Source organism: Uloborus diversus, chromosome 6 (genome assembly GCF_026930045.1).
Source record: "Uloborus diversus isolate 005 chromosome 6, Udiv.v.3.1, whole genome shotgun sequence".
In the NCBI taxonomy this organism is placed as follows: Eukaryota; Metazoa; Arthropoda; class Arachnida; order Araneae; family Uloboridae; genus Uloborus; species Uloborus diversus.
Window position 1 is genome coordinate 118,479,699 of NC_072736.1, and position 21,926 is coordinate 118,501,624.

Genomic DNA, 21,926 nt, shown 5'->3' on the forward strand with positions numbered 1-21,926 from the left:
ATATATTATATGCCCAAGGCATATAGGGAAGAAAATATCCAAACTGTTTATAACGATATACTGTCAATAACAATATTTTTTTAGATCCCAACAGTATCGTTATAGACAGGTTTTATTGTATTCTGATTTAAACTATAATACACAGTCAAAATATACCTTCAAGAAGTGCATGTACTCCACAGTAAAAGTCATTAACCAGAAAGAGTGATTAAAATAATTAATAAATTAGAAGCAATAATAAATATAAATTCTAAAATACATACAATAAATAATTCTGTAAAAGTTGTTTCTCTACAAGTGCAGCCTAAGTTCAGAAAAACAACCTTGCTACACTAACAAGCTAGCGACCATAAACAAGTTACCACAAAACAACCTGTGTAAGTAGTAATTCAATTGAAATAGGTACTTTTTCATTCAAAACGAGATTCGTTACACTTATTTAGCACAAATAATCAGTTTCTCTTTCTACCCTGACTAGCTGGTCACGGGACACCTCAGGTGGTACATGTACCACGTGTCGACATTTTTTTTTGACTTAGTTCATAAAAAGAAAATTCTATATGCCCTATTAAATCGAAATACTCAAATCCCAGGTGTATAAATTCTGTAAAAGTTGTATCTCTGCCTGCAAAATGACAATACAGAAGGAAAACTTTGTTACTATTAAAATAATGATCGTAAACTATATTACTATTATTATAAACACGAAAGTTTATATGTATGGAGGTATGTGGATGTTTGTCACTCTTTCACGCAAAAACTACTGAACGGATTTCAATGAAACTTTACAATAACATAGCTTATACATCGGAATAAAATATAGGTTCTAATTTATAAAGGTATTGTCTGAATTATTCAAAACATATAATGAGTGAATTAATTAACTCGTTAATCAATAATTAATTAATTAACAAGAAAATAAAAACAATGCAACTTTTTCTTTACAAATAATTTTTAGCATCGTTTAGGATTTCTCTGAAAAGTCAGGTAAGATTTTTACTCGCTTTTAAGAAACCTCGAGATTTGTCTCATGGGTGATTCGAACCTACACCCACTGGATCACGAAGCCCGCGCTTTCAGATCGAGCCACCATGGATAGGGCTATCCGGTCCAGCCTATAGCCGTCCTCCTTTCGGAAGGTCTATTCGGCCTTCCAAGCATTTTATATTATGATATGAATTTTCCCGTTTTCATAAATTTTTTTTATTGCTGATCCACTCCTATCATGCATAGCGTGATATTATATAGCCTATAGATTTCCTCAATAAATGGACTATTCAACACAAAAAGAATTTTTCAATTCGAACCAGTAGTTCCTGAGATTAGCGCGTTCAAACAAACAAACTCTACAGCTTTATATTATTAGTATAGATTTTAAAGCAACTGCTAATGAAATTTAATGCCTTTTTTATTTCTTTGGAGAAATAGTTTTTGAATTGCAAAGGAACTTTTACTGTTTCTTTTTCCTTTTTTTGTTTTAAATTTTTTTAAATTTATTTATTTATGGTGTGTGCTCGAAGGGGGCATTTTCATGTATTCAAAGGAAATTCTTTAAACTCTTGGCACGGGTATAGCCGTACGGGTACAGCTTGTAGGTAATAAATTTGCCACTGTAACTAGTTTTTGAATTTAAATAGATACTTCTGCATTTAAAAAAAGCTCCGCTTCAATTTTCTTGTATAAATGATTAGTTTTTCTTTATACCCCGATAGAAGATCACAATAGAACTTTTAGAGATAGATATCCTTTATTTTGTGAGCTACAATTATCCTAAAAGGATTTTTAAAAAATTCCATAAGCCCCATTAAATGTAAGCACTTATATGCATATTAAATGAATTCTGTAAAACTGTTTTCTCTGCCAGTTTAATGTTGATGCAGAAAAGCTACCTTAATGCGATGATAAGAATTTAACTAACGTAAATAATTACTAGTGAATTAGCCATTGTAACTAACTTAACTAGAGTAGCTTGAAATAGCTATTTCTTCAGTGTGAACAAGCTCCAATGAACTTCTTTCAAATAAATAATTAGTTTCTCTTCGTACTTTTAACTAGCTGGTCACGGGATAGCTTAGGTGCTACGTTAGGAACGTAAAAGGATTTTTTTTTTTTTAATTCAATAAAACATTTTAGTGTAAATACTCAAATACATTAGAAATAAATTCTGTAAAAATTATTTTTATGCTAGCACAGCATTAGTGCAGAATAAGCTGCTTTAAAAAGACTTTCAAAACCCAAATTCTCAACGTATCTTATCACATTTTTCGATTTGTGATTTTGTTAATACTATTCCATTAAGGCGAAAAGATAAACTTTAATGGAAAAGAATGGGGTTGTTTCCTTCAGTCAAAAGTACTACTTTTATCACTGAAACTGATAGAATAAGCAAAATAATAATAATAATAATAATAATAATAATAATAATAATAATAATAACATGGAGCGAGAAAAAACTTTCATTTTCCCAACGCTTAATTTTTAATTACTTTTCTTAAATGCCCTATTTTGAAAATAAGGCGTGGTCTTTATGACGTCACAAATGATGCATTGGCGCATCTGTCCACTGCGTTTCCACGTTATGATAATCAAGAAGCGAATTAAATATTGCGCTCTACGCTTGCTATCAACCATATTGTTGCCAACACATGTGAGTCAAGAAGCGAATTAAATATTGCGCTCTTTTGAATGGCATCAGTGAATGGTATTTCATCATTTGTGATGTCTTCGGCAGAAGCGTAAACAATGAAAGCGCACCGATTATTTTTTTTTAATACTAGCTGTACCCGACGCGCGTTGCTGCGCCAACAAAAAAATACATCATTATACTGATTTTCATGACAATCGGTTGAACGGGGCAGAAGTTGCTACTCTGCAGTGCCACCTGGTGGCGAGTGGCTTCAATGAGCATATTATGCACCTTCTCCGTGGAAAAATACATATATATATAGCAATTTTCATAATAATCGGTCCAGGTATCAAGTGAAGCCGTGACTATACTCAAATTTTGTACTCACGCAGTTTGCAAGATCAATCAATCGCAAAAATATCAAATAGAAAAAGTTTTAAATCCCCCCGTTGCATGAAAAGCCATAAAACAATAAAGAAAGAATTTATTTGTTCAAACTCAAGAAAAATGGCAACAGCTAACTTTTTATCAATGAGATCTTTCACGCGAATTAATTTCTGCAGCCGATAATTTTATTCGTATTTATCCAATGGATTGTGACTTAAATTGGAATAAAAAAGGAACTATCGATCGGATTTTTTTCGAACTGGTCTATAAACATTCCCAGTACCAAAAATAACAAACAGTGAAAGTTTCAGCCAAATCTGCCGGGTAGTTTTTGAGTTCATGGATGACATACAGACAAACATTCATTTTTATAAAGATTAAACTTAGTCAAATTATTTTTAAAAAATGGTCATATCTTATGTTTTTAAGCATGCTCTTTCAGAAAAAAAAATACTTTTAAAATTTTGGAAACGACCCTATTGTATCATTTTGTAAACCACGAATGCTTTCAAAAGCCGGAATAGGGGTAGTACTTTTCCGCTATAGGTATGTCACGGCTCAGTTTCAAAATTTTTCGCCAAACTGGTCAAAGCAAAACACTTAGTGACTCGTCAAACGCTGCCAAAGTCAATATTGTTGAAATTTAAAATTTAATGTTTAGTTTTCGAATCAAGCAGTCCATTAAACAAAACTACGAGTAATAGAGTTACACTAAAATGAGAAAACAAAACCCATCAAACAAATGAACTAAGCCATTAAATATGCATCATTTGGATTTGTCACAAAATATATGGATCTGTTTTACCCTTGATGTATTTACGGTTCTTTCTTTCTCTTGTATTTTCCCCCAAACTGTTCCCCCAAACTTGAATTTTCAGGAATACGTTCGCAAACCTTTTCAGCTGAGAGTAGCTACAAAAGAGTTTGTTGAGGAAAACAACCTTGCTAAACTAATGAGAAGTTGGCGATCGCAAACAATAGCAGATAAGTTCTCTACTGTAATTAATTACTGGATTGAAATAGATAGAAGAAGTGGTGTTCCTTAAAGCCAAATTTTGAAAAATTATGATAAAGTTATCGTGGCAAGATTTCAATATTCATCGCCGCACAACCATTCAATAGTTCCATTATTGTGTGAAACTTCTACAGAAAACAAAAATTAGGGCATAAAATACCATTAAATGTTCCATTAGGATTTTCAAAACCAAATCAATAATTAAACCAGTAAATAACATCACAAGTTCCTTTATTGTAAAAGAAGTCTCCATCTAAATTGAGCAGCTATATTTTTGGCTATTCTCACCAAGCTACTACCGTAACCAAGCCCAAATTTGAAAAACCCTTCTGGATTTTTCATTGCTAATCAATGTTGATTGAAACAATGGTAAACAACGTCAGAGAAAAGCTTTTCTCGAATGACTTTTCATCCTAAAGCTCACACTTCGTTGCACTGAAAAAAAGGCACATTGAAACCTCGAAACACGTGTCAGTAATTAGTTTGCTAGTTTAGGCTTGATTACGTTGTTTACCATTGTTGCCTTTTTGGCACAAAGGTATTTATTCATTTCAATGTTAATTGTGTTCAGAGCATCTTCCCACAAGTAAAGATGGTCGTTTCAATGTCGTTAATACGGAAACCTGTTTACTTTCTTTAATTTACATGGCGACCATGTAAACTGTAATGGATTACAGTAAAAACGTGCCTCGTAGTCTTTAATCCTTAAAAATGAGTAAGATATCTTTTCCCGGGATTAGGGAATGACCTTAATCATCGATAATAACTTAATCGACTTACTTGATATAAGTAGTTTTCCGTTCTTCAATAACACAAACGCGAAAAATGTGAAACTTCAATTTCTTCTGGGCTTCCCCTTTTGATAAATCCATCTGTGGTTTCAGCTCTCTGACAGTAAAAACTTTTGAAAGCAAGTTCAACATTTTGATCTTCACATTTTCAGTGTCGTGCTGTCCCTGCAAACATGGTTGACCAGTTTTTCTCCTTTCAACAACATTTCCGAATTCCGAAACGTGGAATATTAATTGAAAGGATGCTGGTTGATGTAGAAATATTCAAAAATTTGTTCTTAAAAACCTCAACAATGACTTCAGATAGATACGTTTAAAACTAAAATAACAAAGTGTAAGTGCACAAAAGTGCAGGGTACTGCAGACACGTGTTTCGGCGTTACAACTAACGCCATTTGGCCTTTTTCGGATGTCTTTTCTTACTACTATTATATATGCGAAAGTTTGTCTGTATGGATGTATGGATGTATGGATGTATGGATGTTTGTTACTTTTTTACGCAAAAACTACTGAACGGATTTTGATGAAACTTTACAATAATATAGCTTATGCATCAGAATAACACATAGGGTAGTTTTCGTCCCGTTATGGGGGGCAAAACCCCCCTTAGGGGAACAATAAAATACAATTTTCGTATAAATTCTCTAATATAGGGATGAAAAAATACTTGCACTTATTTACATTATATGTCCATCGAAAGCTCTGATTTTTCTGCTGAAGATGGCACTTATTCGAAATTTCTAAGTAGAATAAAAAACGAGTTATGAGCTTTTTAGTTCCATGTTCGAAGGCTTTCCTAAACTCAATACAGTATTTAGTGTATCATCTCAACTCCCTGTCGATAGCGACTATTGTTGTATTGTTGACTATCTTTGCTTTTCGTGACTGTTCAAGGCTTTTCTCAAGTCAAATCTTGAAGTAAGATTTTTGCACAAGATTGGCAAATAATACATGATTTGGCTGATCATTTTCCATTTAAACGGAACTTTAATGTAATTAATGGTTTTTATTATTATTTATGCTGATTGAACACTTACTCATTATCCAATCAACCAGCAGATCGCCAAAATTTTTGCGGAAATATTTCCGTAGCTGATGCATTTGGCAGTTTTTTTCAATGTCGCTGTTTTTGAAGCCGAAGACTACGTCATAATGTTTCTCAGTTTTCACCATGTAAACAAAATATCGCCAATCAAAGAATCTTTAAAAAACTTTTTTTACTGTGTTAAATAATCCAGCAACTAAATTAGGCAAATCCATAAACAGCACAAAAACTTCCATTAATTTTTCCTTTTTGCACAATTTCAAACAATCGCCAAATTTTACTACTTATTTTGGAAACATTTCGGATGAAACTCTTTAGCGCCATTTTATGGTGACCAAAAGTATCTCAGCACCTGGCGATAATATCTTTGTAACGAAAATTAATAGATCGTTTTACAAAGTAAGGAAAGAAGGAGGGAGCATCATCGAAGGTATCCCAAAACGATTCCCGCAAATTCGGTAAAATCGCACCAAGAGCCCACAATGATTGAAATTTCCCAAAATAACTAAAGCAAGTATAAGGGGATTACGAGCAACGTCAATAGCAATACAGAGAAGGTTTTAGACTCCATGTTTAAAAAAAAAAGAGTATCAACAGATTAATCTTTTTAAACATGAGAAGAATAATTTCATGTTTTGGAAATTTGTATATGCTTAAATATAGTGCTTTCGTTTCTAAATCAATACTATTTTGTTCTTTATACTTATTGCTATTTTACTTTTATGGGTAAGGAAGAAACTCTACTTTTAATCATGTCAAAAAGATGTGTTTTAAATTCTTTCACTTAAACCAGAAAAAAAAAGCAAAGTAACGATTTTTTCTCATAATTATTACTAACCCAGGCAACGCCGGGTATTTTTGCTAGTAATCCATACGCTCAGTATTTTTGCATTGAAAAAGGTGTTCCTTCTAATGCTGAAACACGTGTCTGCAGTAATCTGCAATTTTGTGCTGTTATACGTTGTTATACCTTATTTTATTTTCCATGCCCAACGGTATTTATTTAATTCTGTTTTGTGGATTAAACGGGTCTTACGTTTGGATTTTGTCAGATATCTTTTCATACATAAGCTCACTTCTATTGCATTGAAAAAGGCACCTAAAAGTATTTATTCAGTTGTTTTTTACGTTGAAAAATATTTCTGAACAGTAATAAAAAAAATTTTGATTCTGGGTGATAAAATAAAACTGACCATACTACAAACTTCAAGCTACTGATGAAAATGAAAATTTAAATGGCGCCTTATTTGGAAAAATATAATTTTGTCAACTAGCTAAGTATTATTCAGGGTGGTCCGGGAGAGGGGACTCATGGCGCAAACTGCACCATTGAAATATTTAGGGGGGGGGTGATTTCATAAGGTTTTTTTAAATCTTATTTGGCTGGATCTTGTTTTTAGGGGTGCTCCGTAGCATTCGAGGAGCTGCGCCATTGCTCTCAAAGGGATAAGTAATCCTGTAAAATCAATAGCATTTAAAAACTAGTATGTTGTGGCCATCATGAAACTTTCTTCTATATTTTTCTTTTTTTTTCTGATCCCTCCCCATGCTTGACGAGGAAGCAATATTCCCAACAAAAACGAAATTACACATGCAAAAACTTGACTACCATCCCAATGTCTGAATTATTGCAAAAGCAAAGCAAAGAGCGAAAATTGAAAGTTATTTTAAAAGCCTTGCTTTAATTAATAACAAATATTTTATTTATTAACAAGCATAAGATGGCAACAGTTAAAAATTTTAAATCACTGAGATAATATTTCCGATCATTTCCATACAATTAAAATCACGAGAAATACGCAGACGACAATCTATTACGATTTATCTTTCTTATTGTTGCATTAATAAAACTATTTTTATTCGCTAAAAAATAATGATAATAAAAATAAATCAGCACCTCTTGGCGCGATTGGCGCCAAAATTGAACCAAAGCCTGTTTACATATGGATTCACATATATTCCAAATTTCAACCAGAACGTAGCATTACTTCTTGAGATAGGGCACTCAAAATGGAAAAAAAGAACGGGCGATTGCGCTACCCCCTTTTTAGCTGTTGACACCAAAATAAAATCAGCTCTTATACCTACTAAGGGCTACTTGCCGATAAATTTTTCTTTCATTCCGTTCATTATTTCTTGAGATACAGCAGTCACAATTGACGACAAAAAACGTTCTATAGCTCAACCCCCGTTTGAGTTATTGACACCAAAATTGAATCAGCACCTGTTCCTGTTACTGGCAATATATGGATCAAATTTTGTTTGATTCCGCCAGTTACTTCCTGAGGAATACTAATTACGCGTAACTCAAAAAACGTCCCATTGCTCCACCCCCCTTGGAGGAATTCGCGCCAAAAACCAATGGGCACAAGTTCACATAGGGGCACATATGTGTACCAAGTTTCGTTCGATTTCATGCGGTAGTTTTTGCTGTAGAGCGGCCACAAAAAACTGGTCACACACAGACGTGACACACATACACACACACATACACACACACACATACACACACACACATACACACACACACACATACACACACACACACAGACAGACGGACATTTTCCAAAAATAGTCGAAATGGACTCAGCACACCTCAAAACGTTCGAATCCGTCAAAATTCGAAATTCGAAAATTTGCACGAATCCAATACTTTCTTCTATATATTAGATATAGAAGAAAGTAATAACATATTTCGTAATAAGTTGTGTGACTTTTGTATCCCCCTAAATAAATCCCTGGTTTGCTGGATAACTTCTCCAAGTTTTCGATGCATCAATTAATTAATATTTTTTAATCAATATTTATATGCTAAACTCCTCTTTCTTGAAAATTTTAAGCACGCTATAAAGGTCAATCGTTTTATTTAGTATATTATTTTTAATTTTCACCAGGTCCGAACGAGTTCACTATCACTGATTTCTGGAGGATGGTATGGGAGCAGGATTCTTACGTCATCGTCATGCTCACCAAAGTTTTCGACTTCATACGGGTAAGTATGGACTGTTTTTGAATACTATGAGCAAATTATAAAACATTTAATACAATTTAAAAAACTGTTTAGTTATATGGAAAACTAAAGTTCTCCGAGAGCATGTCTACTAAGGGCACTATTCCGGAAAAAAAATCGATTGCTTTTCGTTTCGAACTGACGTCATAACCCCTCCTTCAAATCGTCTCAGCACAGAAACTCTATAAATGAGACAGTGAGAAGCAGAAGGGATGCAAATAGACGCTTTGAGTAAAATGCGTTTAAAGTTCATGCTTTAATTAGGTTTTAATCGAAAAGTTTGTTTTTCTAAATCATGCTGTATAATAGCACTATCAAGGCTACGAAAACTATATCTTGCCCCAACACAGCGGATAGGTTCATCTACCATTTGTACTGGGTATCTCTAAAGTTTTAATTTTGGCACTTACATCCCTTTGCTTCTAGCTGCCTCAAATAGAAACGACTAGAGGGAGGGATTATGACGTCAATCCGAAGTGGAATGCTACTGATTTTTTTCTAAAATAGGGCCTTATGTTTTTTTTTTCTTTCTGAAATTATACTTTTGAAATTTGTTTTAGTTATTTAAACATTTAAATATTCAACTTTGCATGAAGTGTGGTAAGTTTTGAAGATTGAAAAAAACGAGGGGGACAATTAAATTATGGGAATGTTAATCGAAGAGGGTACTAGCAGAATTATTTGTCTCTCCTATTGGCGTATTACAAAAAATTGAACCCTGTTAATATGTATCCGCCATTGTTTAACATTGCTAAAGTTCTAACAATTTCTTTCGAAACAAAGCATCTGAAATGAAGAAAGAGAAATGCAATCTCTTAATCAACAATGTTCTGTTCATCAAATGGGCACAAAAAATTTACTCGTTGAAAGCTCTAACTAGGTTTGCCTTCAGTACACATTGGTAAAGACCATTTTTCATTCCTCCTACAGTGAATTCTTCTTTTCTTGAATTAATCTTGACGTTTTGAAACTCAGAACAGCTTTGTTTCTAAGAAAGAAAAGAAATGGCGTCGTTGTTGTGATGCAAATCTAGTATGTTCCTGCCAGAGAAATAAACGACTTTCTAACCCTCCCTTGCAGAACTGCAGGGAGGGCGATGTAATTACCTTGGCTTTTGCTTCTTTGTCTTAACAATGTTTTAATTAGAGATGCTAAGTTTTGTTTTGGTGCATCTGTAGATTCTGTGTTCATTAGATATGTGCGCAGCCATGAAGAATACTAAATTCTAAGTGCATTGCCGGTTTAACAAGGAAGATAATGAGGGCATTACATTAACTTAAAAGGTGCAACATTTCTTCTGGAAGGTAATGTTATTATCCATTGTTGATTATAAAATTTTTAATTATGCATATAAAATGTTTATCTTTTGAACTAATAAACGATAATGTAAAAAATTAGTCAACCAGTGCTGTCGCTATTTTTTGCAGGTTCCAGCGCAAAAGTTAAAAGAAAGAAAGTAATTTAAAATATTAGTTAAAATAAATAAATAATTAAATCAATAATCAAATTAAAGAAATTTAAAATGTTAAAGATGTTGCTATTTTTATGCAAAAATTCACATATTGTAGAGAAAATATAAGACACTTTCATTATTTTTTAAGTGGAAAATTCGATAAGCAAATATCTTTTACTCACTGTACAGAATTTTAATTTCGTCATTAATTAATCTTGAAGTACGTCAACTGCAATAGATCGATACTACAGATATCCATATCAACAGTGAGTATTATTTATCCATGTTATTGAGTCATACTGTTAACAATAAATCATGATCATTTGGGCGAAAGTGCTGTAAATGATAAAGTAAATGACAACAAATAAATGAACACATAGGCGTGTTTATTGTGTTTCATAACGAAGCAATAACGTGCTCAGGGCGACATAGATTTTGCCGCTGTCGCAGATTGCGCAAATTTACATGAGTGTTGAACATTTTATTGAATTTCAGGTCGACTGCGACATGAATGAAATCTGTGTTTTAAATTTTTTCGCAGGTAAATAGCTCTACATGGTCTATTGTAATTTTTTCAACTGATTGCTGATAGGTTGTCATTTATTCTATGATTAAAATCTTTTACTTAGAGGGCTATGATTTGCTGATTGCTAAATAACGTACAATGGAACATGATATATGTCGCTGTGCTGGGAGGTTGTTTCTATTGTGTAGATCGTAATCTTAAGTTGGTTGTATTGTTATGCTGTGCCTCACTGTTGTTGAGGTGTAGGTTGTGCTTTTGTGTTGTGCCTCGCTATCGTGTAACTGTATTTGTTCTGGCTGTGGTGTTGGTCGTGTTGTGTATCGTTATTGTATGGGTTAAATTATGTCTGACTGTTGCGTAACTTATACTCTATCTCGTTGTTGTGTTATATCACGTTGTTATATGCTTCGTGTTGTTTCTCATTGTTGTGTAGGGGTGTATGTTGTGTCACTGTCACTCGCAATTGTGCATCTTATGTTCTAGCTTTTTGTAGTGTACATTGTGTTTTGTCTCACTGTTGGATAGGTTGTGTTCTGTTTCGCCGTATTGTGTTGTGCGTCGCTGTTTTGTAAATGTGTTTTGTCTCAATGTTGTGTAGAATGTGCAGTGTCTTGCTTTTGTGTAGGTTATGCGATGCCTCGCTCTTGTGTTATATCTCGTTGTTGTATTCGTTGTGTCGTGTCTCACTGTTAAGGGTGTATTGACTTGCTGTTATGCATATTGTATTCCGTCTCGCTGTTGTGTGTGATATTACGTATCATTGTTGCGTGCATTGTGTTATGCCTCACTGTTGTGTAGCTTGTGTTTTGTTTAGTTGTTGCATTGATTGTTTTGTGTAAATTGTGTTTTGTCTGTCTATTGTGCAGGTTTCGCGGTGTCTCGCTGTTGTGTACGTAAGTTGTGTCTCGCTGTTGTGTACTTAAGTTGTGTCTCGCTGTTGTACATTTAAGTTGTGTCTCGTTGTTGTACATTTAAGTTGTGTCTCGTTGTTGTACATGTACGTTGTGTCTCGCTGTTGTGTATTTTATGCTGTATCTCGTTGTCGATTAAGCTTCGTCTTTTAGCTTTGTGGGTAATGTTGTGTTCTGCTATTATGTAGATTGCGTTACTGTTTTTTGCAACAGGAACAATATACTTAGTGCTCGTCACTGCCCTTTCCTCTAGATTACGTAGTTGTATATGCAGTTTAGGGTTGCAATCAATGCTTATGTTGTTGTTGTTGTTTTATATCGTCATATTGTGAACAGGTGCTGCAATTACCGGATGCTCTAAAAATTTTATTGTTCTCTAAGGTTTGGTTTTGAATAAAATTAAAAATATACACCTCAATGAGATTCAGATAAAAGGTAGCCCTTTGTAGAGCTAGTTTTATTATATAATCAGTTTTTGATTTAAATTGATTTGAAAAGTAAATTCATTTCGAAAAGTGCCAAGAACCTTAATTTTTGAACAAAGTACGTGTTAACAGAAAAAAAGGTAGAAAAATAGTTACGAAGGTTTTTAAGTTTAATGGGCAAGATGAAAAGTTATTCCTCCGCGTCTTTGAAAAAAACATTGTTTTTGCGTACTTATTCAAAATTGATAAGACTGTATTAAAATTCTAACGCATTGAAATATATTCGAATTCAAACTAGGAAAGTATATAAAGCAACTATTCATTAGTATTTTAAAATATTCTTTATTGAATCCAGAAGACATTTTATTTTTGTTAAAGAAAAAAAATATCTTTTAATATTTCAAATTGAAACTAAAACTCGAAGTTAATTACCTATCCTTGACGTTTAGAAAATAACTTTTCATTTCTTGTTTTAGAATCTTAATTCTGATGCACTCGAGCAGCATAATGCTTATTTAATTTGACTTCTATAACGTAAAGTGTAACCATAGAAACAGGTTGGCACAAGATAAATTGTTTCCATAGTAACATACTCTGTATCAGTGACATCATTAGTTGTATAAAGTTACATTAATTAAAGTTACGGTAAAATTAAGTAATGATCTCTTAGTTTTTTTAAAAAAGATCTTGTCATTTGCATAACTCGCTCGGAAAAATATTGCATAAGGATGAAGAGACTGAAAGTATAAGCTAACAATTTATATACCCATTTTTGGTGGATTAATGGCCCAAAAATAGTTTACTAAAGCTTCAAATTAATTGAATCATTGGTTATCTAAACAAGACATTTTAGTTAAAGGGTTAACTAGTTCTGGGAAATAGTTCAAAGCTTATTACAAACATTTTAACAAACTTGCATAGATTTTATTAACTTTCAGCTAAATTACTTTATTATTTATTTCATAGAAATGTTCATTTACTCAGAAACACAAAAGTGACCCACTCATTTTCATGTTGTATAGAAGAAAACGAGGAAAATCAATGGTATCAATCAGTATTAGACAATCTGTAATCCCGACAAAGGAAGTAGGGGGAGGGTGGTCCAAAGCAGGTAGGCCTTCGTATGCCTTTCCTCCCCCATGGTGTGTACCCCGCAGCGGCGATGCATACGTATGTCGTATTTACATGAACACCCCCGAGTTTTAATCAGTCCCAGCAAAGCAGCAGTGAAGCTTCATAGCGCAACCCGGGCTTTAAAAAAAAAAAACGATACATTTTTTTTAAAAATTGAAGTTTTGTAACTTGTGATTATTCTTTTTGATTGTCAATAATATTATGTTATTCTGACAACATGCACCTACAAGCTATGATAGTCATTTCGTTTTTTTCTTTTTAGCCTACTTTCCCAGTAAAAGTCAGAAAAAGAAGAAAAAAGTATGAAAGAAGGCTTAATTCATCATAAAAATGTCACGAAAAACAAAAAAAAAATGAAAAATAAATAAAATAATTAAATAAATATCGAAAAATTGGAAAGTAGGGTATTGAGATGGGGAAAAATGTCTGTCGGTCAGTCCCCCCCCCCCCTAATAACTTTTGAATGAATAGTCCGATTCAAACAAACTTTTTTTTGTTTTGCTTCGGCGAGGACACCTCAGTCCCATATTTCACTTTTTGATTTGAACAATTTTTTGTTCAATTTTGAACAGTTCAAAAAAACTTAACATTAGCGCCTACGGGGAAACTGAAAGTCAATGTAAATTCCGTACTTGAAGGCGGATATATTTCAAACAAATTTTGTTGGAAATAGCTATTGACACCAAACTTCAGACTCCGACTCTGAGAATTTTGAGGCACCTGCATCCTACTCCGACTCCTGTGCCCGACAATTAATCGGACTCCGACTCCCCGACTTCGACTCTGACTTCGTAGCTTTGGCAAAAATTTATGCACGGAGGACAAATGACTGACTCCGATTCTTGGATATTCGTCTCCGACTCCTTTATCCCAAAATGAGATTGACTCCGACTCCGCAGCTATGGTTTTCACTGTGAAATAATTATTGTTAATATGACTTGTTTTTATTTTCACGCTAAAGTTTTAATTTAGGTATTCAGTTTCCGGCGAATAAACTCAAAGTCATTTATGTTTCTATATAACGATATGCGCAGACGGTTTTTTTTTTTTTTTGACAATGAAAAGTATTTCTTTAAGTTGACATTTTATTGTTTTTATTTATTTTGGTAAGTGCATTACTTCATTTAAAAAATGATTTTTGCCAACAGGGGAAAAAGAAACGATTTTCTTTTTTCTTTTTTTTTGATATGATGTATTCATTTTAATAAGCCTATTAATTTTATTTATTATTTTTTCGTTTTGAAAGCTGTTAAAGATTTTTTTTAAGGGAAAAAAGTGTATTAGCTGCTTTGTTTAAAAGGTGCTGCTTTTTATTTATTTTTTTCATTTTTTTAGATGTGTGAGGAATACTTTATTATTAGAAATTAGCAAAAATATGTTTGAAACAATTTGCGATTTTAGCTATTTTTGAGAATATTGTTCAGGTAATAGAAAGTAGTATGGGTATACGGGAAAGTAGGCTCGTATAGTTCTAGACGGAACTTCTTGTTTAAATTTAAGGTTAATAGTTGTTGAAATAAAAAACGTGTCTTCGGGTAAAGTGGGTCGGGCAAAGCGGATATAGGATTTAATCATACATTTATTTATAATTTCTTGACTTGTGTGCTGACTTTTATTTTCTATTTCAATAAGATAAGTATAACTTTAAAAAGTTATTTTTTAGGATGGCAATTAATTTATCTATTAATTTAATCAGTTATTTCTTTATGTTTTATAAACAAATGTGCTGACTTTAAATTGAATAAGTACAACTGTTTTATGTATATTTTTTTATAATGTCAGGTAGCTAATCAACTATTTTAATAATTTATAACTTCATATTTGATTGGAAAATGTGACATTTCACAATTAGTTCAGCTTACCCGCTTTTGGCTCCCTGATTGGGCAAAGCAGGTTTTTCAAATGTTTGTAAAGTTTGATAATAAATAAATATTGGGTTTGATATAACACAAAAATCACTTTTTATTTTGAAGTTCAAGAACCCTGCTAGGAAATAAAACCGAAATTGTTGTGATGAAAATCCAAAAATTACAATTTTCGAAAGTTCTTCGAAAACCTACCCGCTTAGGGCCACCCTTCCCTATATGTTTCATTTTTGGAACTATTGGAATAGACTTGCGAAGACCTGTCACTTTCTTCATTGTTACGTAACAGTACTACACCTTTCTATGAGCGCTATAATGCATCGGTGATCACAGATTATTCTTGGCTCATTATGTTAATCTGTATTACACAAAACATTTCTCGTAAAAGTAATTGATATCCATGACTCGGGATGTTTTTACTTCACATGCTCCAAACTCCGTTACCATGTCTGAAGCAATCGCATGGGACGTCAGAGTGGCCTGTGTCGTTGAAATTGAGTTTATTTTTTTCTTAAAATCTTAACTTTTACATAGTTCATAGCTCTCAGACAGCATTCCAGTTATTTACGGCTGCTATTGAAGGCACAAGTTTTAGGCTTAAATTCGCAAAGAAAATTGTATAATTTTGAAATGTCAGTTTCACATTTGCTTTGCTACTTTGAATTTTTCAGTTCCACGTGGCTAAGTTGTTCAATCTTTTTCTAACAGGTAATGTGTGTACAGTACTGGCCGACAGAAATGGACAGGCCAGAGGAGTATGGCGATCTAGAAGTGACGCTATTAGCGGAGGAACAGTTGGCCAATTTCTTCATTCGAACTCTTCGGCTAAGGAAGGTAAATGGCTGTTTCATAACTTTTTGGCATAAAAATTATAATACTAGTTTTAGATCTCGGTTAAGCTAAGGAATAGAAAAATATTTCATATCCTTCAATGTACAAAAAAAAATATATTCAAAATATATGTGCGAAAAGAGAAGGAAGCAGATCATTTCATGCAGGACCCCCTTCGAAAACTTAACACGAACCCAGCGTTAAGGACACTGTAAAAACGATTCAGAAAGGTTACTGTGAAAGAATAGGCAACTGATGTGCCAATTTCTTCCAGTAACATAGCTTGCAAAAAACAGAAATGTTTTCCGCTAAAAGTCAGCAACCTTCCTGAAATCATCCTAAAACCTTTCCAAATGATACAGAAATATTTTCGGTAAAGCCAATCTCGTTTCTGGAACCCTCAGAGAAAACTTAAGTAGGTAGTAGCTTGGCGGATTCCTGATTTGTCAAGAAAGCTCCAAAAGCATTATTGTAACTAGGGCCAACGCTAAGACAGCATTGAAAGTAACAAGCATCTCATTTGTTTGCAACTCTTGGAAAGCTGCGGTATCCAAAAACGAATTCGTTCTCATTGGGAGCTTACTAGATAGTCAAACTGGATGAGCCGTAACCGAGCGGAAGCCGTACACCAAATAAATACGTTCAGTTAATCTTTAAACTGGTAGCTAAAAAAGTTTTTCATTACAGCGAGAAGTCTGCATTCGTGCAACTTAGCGTAATTCAGATAACTTTTTGACAAAGATACTTAATTTTCGCAGGAAATAGGTGAAAACCTGTGAAATCCCGCGATGTTCCATGGAATTACCAGTAACGTTTTGAAACTTTTTTACAGTGTAATAGTATAAGAGTTCCTTTCCAACATCTACCTTTCTAAATCATTCATCTTGGTTGTCCTTTTATTGTTTATATCCTTAAACTCTACCTTGGCGACACTGATTTCATTCAGCAGCTTTTCTGCATTTGCTTACCGAGCTTGCAACAGATACAGTTCGTAAATGAATAAGAATTAGTTATTAAATTATCAATGCTCCTACACTATTATTAGATTAATCGGACTCTGTTTTCTAAAAAAAATAATGAAGCGACTTAACAAAAAAAAAATGCAGATATCAGTAAAATAAATAAAAGTTTATTTTAAAAAAAAAACTTTTGCAAAACATTGTTTTGTGGAGAACTAGATTTCACAGTACAATGAAAATTCTTTCAATGGATGCCTTATAAATGTAAACATTTTTCGCAAGAGCGAATTTCTCAGCTCGACTATGTGTACAATGCTTGCTTTAAGCTCCATTTATTTCAAACATCCTTCCCTGCAGAAAGAACTATTTTGTCTTATGATTCTCTTAGTGAGGAATTTCCATAATTTAACATTTCATTGGACAAACACAGTAAAATAATAATTAAATTTTAAACCGATAGATGGGGTAAATTTTGTAGTTGCATCGAAGTTTAGATAATTGGAAGTCCAAGTTCATGCTGCTTTTACCATAAATTGGTGCATGAATTCAAAAAAAAAAAAAAAAAAAAAACCTTCGCTAACTGATTTGTAGTGAACTAAGAAGCGCATAGTACAAGGGCACGCTGGGTCCCCTGCATGAATTGCAACCACATTCCAGAAACATTTTCTTGTATATTGAGCCAAACAAATGCTGCCGATTTGGTGACTTTTAAGGATGGTGCTTTTTTCTAATATTTGGTGCTAACTTGTCTATGGTGTACCAAAATATAGAAAAGTTAAGATTTATCCGTTGTAGTCATCAAATTGACGCAAGGATTTGCGCACTATGCACTAAATTGTTTACAGTAACATCTCTTTTAACTTTTCAAAACCGTTTGGAGACGAATGTTATTAAGCATTTATGAGCTTCTCCCAAAAGTTTCTATCCAATTGATGATTTTTTTTTTAACTTTAATAAAACCTACCGGATTTCTTTTAATTATTTTTTCGTCTGTCATGTCTTTGAGCCTAAATTTTCTGGAATTGTTTCATAAGGGTCAAGAAGAACGGGAGGTGGTGCAACTGCACTACACCAACTGGCCGTCACACACTTGTCCTTTTCCATCTGCTTTGCTTGAGTTCCGTAGGAGAGTCAGAGTTTACAGAATGCGCTACCCTAGCACTGGACCATTACTTGTACATTGCAGGTATGACTTTCTAAGTACTTCTTATAACTACTACAAGAAGCTTGATAACAAAATATATGACTATACCTCATAAAAACAAAATCCGCCATTAGAGGTCAGCAAACCCTTATCCGAGCATTAATATAACTGAATGTTGTTATTTGTCTTAATATTAGGGTAAAGTAGCCACATATATTGTCTCCGGGCCCAATTTCGCACTCCTAAGTTTTTCTGGTCTGACACTAGGTGTCGACACCGGTGATATTTTTTGGCTACGATCAAGAATCCTCCTTATTTGAGTTTAGTCCGCTGCGTTGCCGTTTAGTTTCACTTATTCCGATGTTTGAACACTTGAGTACTTGCGTTATCGTAATACTATTTGTAAATACTCTTTTTGATTTATTAGAATGTGCTTATATAGTTATATTCGACATATTTGTTTAGGATAAGCTGTAAACTGAATGATCTGAGCGTATTGATGTGTTAGGTTTACTTCACGTAGAACAGGAAGCCGCCATATTGACAAACGTGATGATCCTATTTTAGTAAAAGACGTTAATACATAGTATCCTAAGTGCCAAAAACGTTTTTATGAATACAAACATGGAGAAATATAGGTTAGTCAAAGCACCTCTTGGCAAACACAAAATGTGCTAAGGGGCGAAGAAAAAGAAATCATTGGTGACGCTTGATTGGAGGCTGAAATTCAAATTTTTACAATTTGTAATGTGCTTTTCTTTAATACAATTCTTAATCTGAATTTAATATTATTACTTGGTTTTTAACTCATTATTACGTTTTTTAGAAGGTGTAATGGAGGAGAAAGAAAATAGGATTTAACAATTTTTAATTCTGGTGCAAGTGTATATTTTTAAAAATATTTTTTTAACGGCAGACACAAATCATGTTTCTTGTATTTAAGTTTAAATAAAATTTATAGGCTTAGTTGGTAGTATTATATAGCCGTAACATATCGTAAAGGTCCAAAAACTTGGGGGGGGGGAGAAGGCGACGAATTATGGCAACTTTTCCCTATGATTTTACCCTAGGATTTACCCGAAAAATTAGAAGATGATGAGGAAAGAAAATAAGCACTGTTAGCTGTAAATAGGTTATTGACATGCTGCAAACCATTTATTAACTAACTAGAAATTCGCCCGTTAAGGTTTGACGGGTGAAAATTGCTTCAACATTTGAACGAAGCAATTGCCTGTTTGGTGATATATGGATGGTTGAAATTTTAACCTTAACTCCAGTGGACTAACCCTAAACTCCGGTAGATAGCGTTAATTGTTGACCATTCTTTCGTTTCTTCATTCTCCTCAATTTACAGTTTTACCAGTAAAGCAGTTAAGTTACCGGATCCAGTTCAACCTGGTCAAAATAAAGCATTCCACTGCAAACAAACGTTATCAAATACAAATAACTTACTGACTTTTTGGTGCTTCAGTAATGAAATAATGCCGTCACGCATGTCATGGAGCGAGTTTTATTGTTGGTGACGTCAGAGCGTTACTCGATCAGTGGTTTTGGCTATTATATATATGAGGATACTGTAACGCCGTAATTGAACTACTGTAATTCTAAGTCGTTTATGTTTTTTCAAGTATTTTTGTTTCAGTGACGGATGTGGACGAACGGGCAGCTATTTGTGCATAGAGGCGAATCTAGAGATGGCCGAAGAAGATTCGGCGTACGACGTTTTCGGATACGCCAAGAAACTCAGGGCATCACGGAGAGGAATGATCGAGACATTGGTACACTATCCTTATTTTTGTAAAAAATATGTTGAAATTAACGGATAGAGTGTTAATCGTGGTACGTTGGCGATATAGTCGATTTATCGCTGTTGGAAAAGAATGATTCTTTTTCAAATAAGTTAACAAATGGAGGAAAATTGTGAAACATATTTTCTGACGCATAAATAATTCTCTTCGACCTTTTTATCGAAATACGATGTCTTAAAGTTGGAAGAGATTTTAAGAAAAGCTGTCAAATTTTTGTTAGAAATGGAAGATTGTAGGAACGCTGATTAGAATGTCGATATCTTTGAATGTAAACTTAATTACAGTAAATGTTAGAGTTATTTTTAGTTAAATTTGACGCCTTTTTTGAAATTCTCGTCTGAATTAAAGACCTTACGCTTTGAAAACTTGGGAAAGAGAGCAAGTGAATTATGCGTCAAAAAACAACAACAAAAAAAAAAGTTCCGTGGGCTCTTTCAACGGGGTTGTTTCCTTCAGTTAAAAGTACTACTTTTAGTCACTGAAATTGATAGAATAAGCAAAAAAAAAAAAAAAATAATAATAATAATAACGTGGACAAAGAAAATACTTTCATTTTCCCAACAGTTACTTTTTAATTTTTTTTTTTTTTTAATGTCCGATTTTTTAAACAAGGCGTGGTCTTGATGACGTCACTAATGGTGCTCTTTGGCGCATTTTTCTACTGTGTTTCCACGTTATGATATTCAAGAAGCGAATTAAAATTGCGCTCTACGCTTGCTATCAACCATATTGTTGCCAATACACGTGAGTAAAGATGCGAATTAAATATTTTGTTCTGTGAATGGCAACACTGAATGGCATTTCATCATTTGTGACGTCATCGGCAGAAGCGTAAACAATGAAAGCGCACCGATTAAAGTAATTTTTTAAAAAATATTAAACTTAAACAAGTTATTTAAAAAATGGTCAGATCCTATATTTTTAAGCATGCTCTTTCAGAAAAAAATACTTTTAAAATTTTGGAAACGACCCCATTGCCAATTATTTATTTTCTTACTTTCCATTATTTTTATTTGTATTGCTTACTGTTAAGGAAAGGGAAAAAGCCACGGTTTGAAAAAATTTTAAAGAGGAAAGTGAAACACACATGAACAAAACTATTTTACGCTAAAATAAGTCTAACGTAGACAAGGCACACATTTGTGATGAAAATTGCAGTGAGTTTCGGTTTTACTAGCTATGCCAGGAAATAACTCTCTGTTGCACGGTTATAATGTCGTATTAAACACGCAATTCGGTAGAAAAACTATTTGATAACATCTTTCAGATTGAAAAACTGAGTAGGATGAAAACGAAAAACCGCTCAAGGCTCTTGTCCATTAAATACAAAACAAATCAACGTGATTAAGGGGGTATTCTAGGCTAGAGGCTTAATTTTAAGGTGATTTTACAGGCGTAATAGCAAAAAACAGCAGCTAATTTCACTATCCAGTTTTATCAGTTTTTTATTAATACTTTAAAAGTATAAAAATGCATAATAGTTGAAAAAAATTCAAAATTGTAGTTCGAGGAGGCTGGCAACGTGGGGGCTCTAAAAAAAGGGCGGTCTCCTGGTTGACGTGATTCTAATCCTCCAGGTGATCTGAAACATAAAGTCATGGTTAATTCTTATTAAAAAAGGATGTAGAATTGTCTGGACGTAGCCGATTTGAAAATATTTTTTTTTTACACAAAACTTCGTCTTTCTGAAAAAAAAAGGTTTATTTTTTGGCTCCTTTTTTGAACTTTGGTATATTTTTTTAAAATAATAAAAATCAAAAACTTAAGAAACCCCTACGTGGGGACAATTTTCTCCTTTTTTGAACTTTGGTATATTTAAAAAAAAATAAAAAGCAAAAATTTCAAAAACCCTTACATGGGGACAATTTTGATAGTACTAAGGTAAGAAAGTCTGTACCAAATTTCAAGTAAATCGGTGTATTAGAACTTGAGATATCTTATCAACCGCATCGAAAAAACTAATTTCGAGAGAAACTCTTTTAAAGTTTGCAGTCTC

General features: G+C 33.4%; 1 protein-coding gene across 1 annotated transcript in view; it reads left to right on the forward strand.

The window, feature by feature from the left end:
- LOC129224505 (receptor-type tyrosine-protein phosphatase kappa-like) overlaps positions 1-21,926 on the forward strand; it is a 166,465-nt gene that overhangs the window by 123,809 nt on the left and 20,730 nt on the right. The window contains exons 5-8 of the mRNA XM_054858967.1: positions 8,759-8,856; positions 15,897-16,022; positions 18,013-18,164; positions 19,765-19,900. Of these exons, the coding sequence (XP_054714942.1) occupies positions 8,759-8,856; positions 15,897-16,022; positions 18,013-18,164; positions 19,765-19,900 (512 nt within the window). The remainder of the gene's footprint in view (positions 1-8,758; positions 8,857-15,896; positions 16,023-18,012; positions 18,165-19,764; positions 19,901-21,926) is intronic.